General features: G+C 44.4%; 2 protein-coding genes across 2 annotated transcripts in view; one reads left to right on the forward strand and one right to left on the reverse strand.

The window, feature by feature from the left end:
* Window positions 1–560: 560 nt before the first annotated feature.
* mRpL30 (mitochondrial ribosomal protein L30) lies at window positions 561–6748 on the reverse strand. The gene is made up of 3 exons (XM_075688779.1): window positions 6491–6748; window positions 2905–3210; window positions 561–1015 (listed from the first exon to the last, which is right to left on the reverse strand). Exons 1-3 carry the CDS (start codon window positions 6533–6535, stop codon window positions 734–736), a joined length of 633 nt encoding a protein of 210 aa, XP_075544894.1. The 5' UTR covers window positions 6536–6748; the 3' UTR covers window positions 561–733.
* Window positions 6749–7066: 318 nt separating this feature from the next.
* Window positions 7067–7353, forward strand: part of LOC142579009 (uncharacterized) — a 19308-nt gene continuing 19021 nt past the window's right edge. The window contains exon 1 of the mRNA XM_075688780.1: window positions 7067–7277. Within this exon, the coding sequence (XP_075544895.1) occupies window positions 7227–7277 (51 nt within the window). The 5' untranslated portion in view covers window positions 7067–7226. The remainder of the gene's footprint in view (window positions 7278–7353) is intronic.

Here is a 7353-nt window from a genome sequence, read left to right on the forward strand (position 1 = left end):
GCTATGCCACCACTAGGAGAGCATTGCACAGCAAAAAAGGAAGAGTTAAATAAAAAAGGGAGGTAGGGGTTGCAACTGAAACGTGACGCAGTCCCTCGGCTATGGTAGGAGAGAAGGCAGGGAAGGAATGTCAATTGCAGATGCTAGTCAAGGCAAAGGAGAGAGTGTGTACATTGGCAGTGAAGCCGACCTCTTGGCAGTGTAGCAATGCAACATTTCAACTTCTATTTCCTTTAATCAAGAATCAACATGAAGACTTGTTGCCATAAAGCTCTCCCTTGACAGTGCCCTGCAACTTTTAGTTTGTAACCAAAATTTGCAATGGGGCCTGGTGAGGGTCTCGTAAGAGCAATAACTTGAGAGTGTGATTTTGCAGTGTTCCTTGCACTTTTAGCAGCAAAAATGTAAGCCCCACGTTAAGTGTACATATTCGAAACCATGTTGGCACTGCATGGAGTGGCAAACGAAGAATGAGCCATAGTTAACCCTAACTTGTTTGCATTTAATTTGTCTATGATAGTACATACGCGTGAATAACAGAAGCAAGGGAAAGGTCGCAATGAAAACCAGGAAAAGCTTTATTCTTAACATTCCAGAGCAGACACAATTTTCTCCTTTTCTATGTGTACCTTTAATGCACTAACCCCATCAATTGAGGTCACTACTAAACAGCTCTATGTTGAGTGATGCCAAAATGCATGTAATTCTGATCTCCGATATCACTTTATTCTATTCAGCTCAAACCATGGTTCCACTTCCGGTGTAGCACTTTGGCTAGTTCTCTGCCATCAAACTTCCTCTTTGCATGTCTGGCTGGCTCGAACAGCTGTTGCTCTGGCACCTGCAGGTTGCGCACGATGCGGAAGACACCGTCACGACTCAAGTGGGTACCCGTGATTGCCTCCGTAGGTTCTCCATCCGGAAATGTAATGGGGCTCACTTTCACCAGGTGCTTCACTTGCCACAGCATCTTGCACATGAACGGTGTGTTCTTCACTATGGTTCGGCTTCCAAGCTTCACAGCAGGACAAATGCAACAAAATTTCAATTAAGTTTTGCTGCATGGAACATATCAGTTGCATGACCGAACACTTGGCAATAACATCTTCTACCCAAGCAGGATCAAATAAAACAGCTAAACATGAATGAGCACTACTAACAATGTCTTTTTGCTGCATTAAAATGAAGGTTCAAACCCTCTAACCCCCACCCCCCCTCCCCAAAATGCCAGCAGGCATCACAGCACCTTACATAATATAACAAAAGACCTGTTTATGCGACCAGTTTGTGTTCATGCATTTAACATTCACCTGAATCTAAGTAAACGCTCATGTACTTGAGAGAACCACAGGGTGGTCAAAATCAATCCCGAGTTTTGCACGCTAAAGCCCAGAACTTATCTAATTTTGGATTTGGTACCCAGGAGGTTACAGTCACGTGTAAGAGGCAATACTTCAAGCATCTACAACTTGACGGCAGGTGTAGTTCGAACATATACACAGTGAAACAGCCACATTTATTTCAATGCTGACAGGGAATCTCCTCCACTGAGGAGGACACACAATTCCTTGAGATTTCAAGTTACGATCACTTGATGAAGTAAAAGTGGCATGCAACAATGAAAAAAAAAATTGCCAGCCATTCGTGAGTAGAATGAAGCCACAAGGGAAATCTATTGAAATTTCTCAGAAAGACAGGTTTACAGTTGAAGAAAAGTTCGTCCTGGTCTGGCGATCGAACTTGGAACCAACAACTTTCTAGGTCGGTCACTCTACCATCTGAGGATGTTTCCTTTTCATTAAATTTTCTTAATGTTATAGATTCCCACTAAACTCAACTGCCATATTCATTGTGCTGTGCTTTGAGTTGTTGAAAAATTCACCCTCTCCCTGTAATTTGCTATTCCCCTGGTTAACTCTGATGGTAGAGTAACCACCCTGGAGAGGCGTTGGTTGTGGGTTCAATACTCAAACCAGGATAGATTCTTTTTCAATTATGTATCTTTATTTTTGAGACCCGTATAGTTTACTGTGTAGCTTTGTGCTATGGTCAGGCAGGTGACAATTTTCTTTTTTACCATTTTCATGAAACTTTCTCTACCTTAACTACCAGGGGCCCAATTTTTGTTAGTTACTATCATACGAAGTCAACAGACAATGAAAGCAAGAAATGCATAGAGTAAATTTCTTTGTTCTTTGAGTTGAAGTCAAGAAATTATAATGTATAGGGAAATGAAAGTGAACGACAAAGCAACTTGCTCTTACCAATTGAGCTGCCGCATCGCTGGTTGCCCATCTACTTTCTTAGGTATTTGTGCGTGTGTACTACAGCTAGCCTTGGGAGTGTTAACCAGTGCCACCACTCATGGCCATGAGCCAGCGTCACCCATCAACTCACGATAAATATGGTGCAGGAGAGGAACAGTGTGGATTGACAGCTGACCCCCACTTGACCCCCACTTTGCACTTCCCTTCCCACAGACCCCCTTCTTTCTCAATGATATACAGACTACACCTTGGCAGTGTTGCAAATTTTTGGCAACTACTCTGCTGCCTCTGAGAAAGACTGAACAGTAGTGGAGGGTACGTGTGATACATTGTTTTTGTTGCTGCTGTGTCATATAGTAAAATGGCGCAGCGGTAGCTCAATTGGTAAGATCACCGCACGCATAATGCGACAAAGTAGGTTTGGTTCGCACCTGCAAGAAGTTGCTGTGTTTTGCCCGCTTTCATTTTCCTTTACTTTATCACTTCTAGAGATCAAAATAAGAAGATAAAAATAAAATTCAAGCAAATTAATTTATTCTTTCCTTGGTTTCATCGTCTCTTGGCTTCACACGATTGTTCCTCCAGCTTGAAGATTTCTGCACAACTTGCTGCCGGAACGAGCACACAAGAAACTCACCGGCCTCTTGATGCGGGCCTTTTTGTCCTCTTTGGACTGATCCAGTTTGAGCAGCTTGAGAATGTCCCGCTCCCAGTGTGGTACGCCATGCACGCTCATTACCCGCTCCACCAGGAACAGCTTGGGCACTTCCCAGTCTGCTGTGGCTGCCTTTTGCCTTGTCTCGAGAACTTCCTTGAAGATTTTCTCGGCTGTCCGTTCGTAGCCATTGATAGGCCGCAACTGTGCCCGCGACACGCTGGTGCTGGCAGTATCACTGCTGCTGCTGCTGCTTCTGCTAGATGCCGCGAGAGCCACAGACCAGACCTGTAAGAGGTGCACAAAAACCACTTTTATTTCTGGTGTTCTTTTTTTACACTCTGTTCAGTGCAGAATATGCGCCTTTTCATTTTATCCAAGTTAATTGAAATTCACTCAAGGAGCCAAGGAGTGACCACAATAACATTATTTACATTATTGAATGTGCAAATTACAAGAGATAGATGTATCACTGGTTGTGCAAGCACACTTGATTGACAGGCCTAGGCAGTGTTTTGTGGATGGCAGGGAACCGGATTGAAGTACGGATAGGTTTCCTCTATGGAACATTGGGATATGAGCCCATATTCTTAAGTTTGTTTTGAGTCATGATTGATGTAAAATGCTTTTGTCAGGAATGAGCCTGCAATGCTGTACATCACAACCAAAATGCTGGCAGCTGCAACGTCACAATGTGTTGGAAGGAGCCATTGTTGAGAACATGAAAAAGAAGCAGCTTAATCCCACAACATCCAATGTATCCTTTTTTTTAAACTACGCTTTCTTATACCTGCGAATTTTGGTTAAAACATGCGAGACTTAGCATTAAGCCCATAGCTATAGTGTTCTCCATACATTACAGCGATACTTCAGTTAAGGGTAGTTGAGGAAACCAATGACTAATTCTTTCTAATCCCATCTACTTATTAACTAAATTAACATTTATTTTTCAAAAAAATTTTTGTACGTATCTACTCCGCGCAGCTAGCTATGGACGTCAGACTCTGGAGTTTTGCAAGACGCGTGGCGCCACCCGCCGTTGCGAAGAGGCAGTAATTGAGTAGTGTGAAGCCCGACTCTCTTGCTAAGTTGTCCATGCAGCTAGCGACTGCGAAACAACGATTTAACTAGATTTTGGTCCATATTGCGAGTGTTTTGCGCATTTAACACTCAGACGGAGAACTATGAATTTCTATGCTAGTCGGACGTGCCGCCGAACCGCCATAAAGCGCTTGCTGGCTCACTCTTCAGACTGATGGCGGAAGCAACGGCAACCGCGATAGCTCCGCGCGCTACGAAGAAACGCCGCAATCGACGCTACTGTTGTGTTGTATATATTGCCATGAACGTGAAGGACGGAATAACAAAGTTAAGTTTTACCGATTTTCATCGCGATCGTATGAAGGGGAAAAGCGAGAGCGCTGGATACGGGCCGTTCAACCTGTTGGGTAATCGGATTACTTGCATTCCCCACAACACAGCGTCTCGCATGAGAAAGTGCGACAATTTTGTTCTTCTGTAATTGTGTTGCGTAGCCCTGACGGAGGACCGTCTTAACCAAGCGAAATATCAAGAATCTGCAGTCGCCACCTCGTTGGTAACAGAAAAAAAACAACGTTGCGAACCATCCTGCTTATGTGCCATCGATATCTCCACCTTGTAACAGACGCCCGCCTCCGCTTGACTCAACAAGTGGAACGTAGAGATTTGGCAGGTCAGGTTAACCAAACATTTTGGTTCGTTTATGAATTCAAAATCCTGTTCTAGAGCATCGTTGTATCGCGAGCTTATTTCTACTTTCGGTATTTTGTATGTCCTGCGCCGATACAACAAGCACGCTTTGCAATGTGCTGAGCCTGCTCGACTGCGTTTTTCAAATGTGAGCAATAAAGTTGCTGTAGGAGCACTGGATGAGTAATTGTGAAGTAACGCACGTGTGTAAAGAAAAAAATGTCGTGTTTATTTACATTTATTTGTGCGCGCTTGTTGCTCGAAGCGTCTGCGAAAAGTTCAAATTAAGGTACTGAGCGATGCTGTAGCTCCTGCGAGAAAGAAAGATGCAGCGCGTAGGCACTGTAGGAAGCTTACTTTCGTTATGATCGCACGCTGTTTGCTGCCTTTGAAAACGTGTTCTGTTTGCTGCCCTGGAAAAGGCTATTAAAGGATTTACTTTCTGTAAATAACTGCGAGACAAAACATTACGATAAAATACAAAAAATATAGGAGATACTTAAGTCTTGTGTTCAGGACATATTCAATATGAACCAATTTGAAATGCTTAGATTTTTATGCTGATATGCCTATAAACAAACCTGATGCTCTCTGTACTTGCGAGTTGCAGCACGCCTAAATAACACTTGAGACTTTATTTTATATTGTACACGTACTTCGCCCTGCTGAGCTTCCTTTCCGAAGCGTGGATGGGCGGAAGAAGCTTTCCAGGTCATTGATATTTAGGAAACCGTGCCTCAACACAAACGAAAGCGGAGGGTCAATTGTGGCCTATGCACCTCCGCTTGCGGACAGCTCTGCTTGCACTACTCAGTTAGCGCCAAGGCTGCGATTGGGGCGCTGGGGACGGGTTGTTCCGCAGCGCCGCCTGGGCAGAGTCGGAGGTCTATAAAGGTGAACAAGTTATAAAATTCCTTCACGTGGAATAATGTTTCGGCCGTATGGAAGATTCATGGTGTGGGAGAAACGAAGAGGGAAAGGTGGGGATGCTAATACGGGTGTCACACGGCGCACTTTCGATCGCGACCGGGATTGGCTCGTTTGCTCAAGCGACGGCAGGGAGCCAATTGCAGTTCGGGCTCGATCGCAATCCAAAGCGGGCGTGTGACTCCGGTATAACCAAGGCCTTGCCCAGCTGGCTACCCTACGCCTGGGGAGGGGTACGGGGCAAAGTTAGATTAGAAAAAGCGAACAGATAAAGAGGCCGTCATAGTGAACACACTCGCAAACGAACGCAAATACTGAGGAAAGGACATGATTGGTAGCGACATTGTGAGGCGTTTCGTCGTGCTCAATTGTTCGAGGCGACAGCGCAGCTTCAGCGCAACAGATACAGGATCTAGAAGCAAGCCTGTGCAACGCTTAACATTAAAACGTTCCACTACTGAGCACATGGCAATTACTCTGCCAACACCGAGCAATTAAGGTCACATTCGTCAATATAGCAACTATACTATGTAGCATAAACTAATTTCGGTTTCTACTGACGATAGCAAAAATTTGCACATTTGCAGGCTAGGCATTTACGGCTATGCGCAGCTTAGTAAGCCTACATAATTGCTTCACAGCGTCGAACAGAATGGTCGCTCCTCACGAAGCTATGACTGTAGTTCGTACAACATAATCAATAATCCCTACACACGTTACTTAGCGTGATCATTGTAGTTTATATCGTTTTTGCCCATCGGCGTTTAGCTCATTGGGGTGTAGCAATAGTGGATAAAATGTTTCAATGTTGGATGATGCGAGTCAAACAATTCACAGATATAAAAATAATCTGATAGTTTTCTTTATGGTGAAGTAGAAACTAAGACTTTAGGACCCTGTGTGTTCTCACCTTAGACACGGACAGCAACGCTGGACGGAACAGCGTTACGCTCATCTTTCCTTTTCCTGCCCGCACTTACAGCGAAAGAATGGTAAAGTAGATATCCTAAAATACGCCTACACCGTCTCTCATCGCCACATATTACTGCTAAACAATGGGAACACAACTAAAGAATATCAGTTCCAATCGGTCTCACGGTTTGTCGCGCACGCCGACGAAACGAGCAGGCACATGCAGACATGCCAGCGCAATGTTGCCTATGTTGTAAAAAAGCGCTAAAATTGGCGCAATGTGCGCAAGTGTTGGCTAAAAGTTGTTGTCGATGGCCCTTGCACAGCCGTGGCTTTTGTTTAAAAAAAGAAAAAAGAGTTTATGAGGTGCAACGTATTTTGCTTGTCGTATGAGACGACCTAATTCTAGCTCTGGGTGTTGTTTCACCTGCTTTAGTGTGTTGCTCGCACTTCGAAATCTATGCTTCAAAAAATAAAGAAAACCAATTCTTGGCCGTTGCTAACGTTCATTTTCGTCTTTTATTTTTTTTTTACGATTTTTTGTGCCACCTAGTGGCAAAGGCATCAAGCTTCGCCTCGCCCTCGCACACCTCCCGTGTTTCTGCTACACCCCGCGTTGTTGACAATCGACGGCGCGCAAGAGTTTTTGTTTTCGTGTTTGCGTGTTGCCGTGTCCGGCAAAGCCATGAAGATTCGTTTACGTCGCTACTAGGTTGCACTAGGATCTTCTGAGCATGGCGAAAAACAGGATGGTTACGAAACACTGCCCCAAATGCGAACAACAGGTCAGCATTTCTCAAGTGTACACAGCAACCCCCCTTTTGCACTTCCCTTCTCAAATGCACCCTCTTCTTTCTCAAC

This window comes from Dermacentor variabilis, chromosome 4 (genome assembly GCF_050947875.1).
Source record: "Dermacentor variabilis isolate Ectoservices chromosome 4, ASM5094787v1, whole genome shotgun sequence".
Classification (NCBI taxonomy): Eukaryota; Metazoa; Arthropoda; class Arachnida; order Ixodida; family Ixodidae; genus Dermacentor; species Dermacentor variabilis.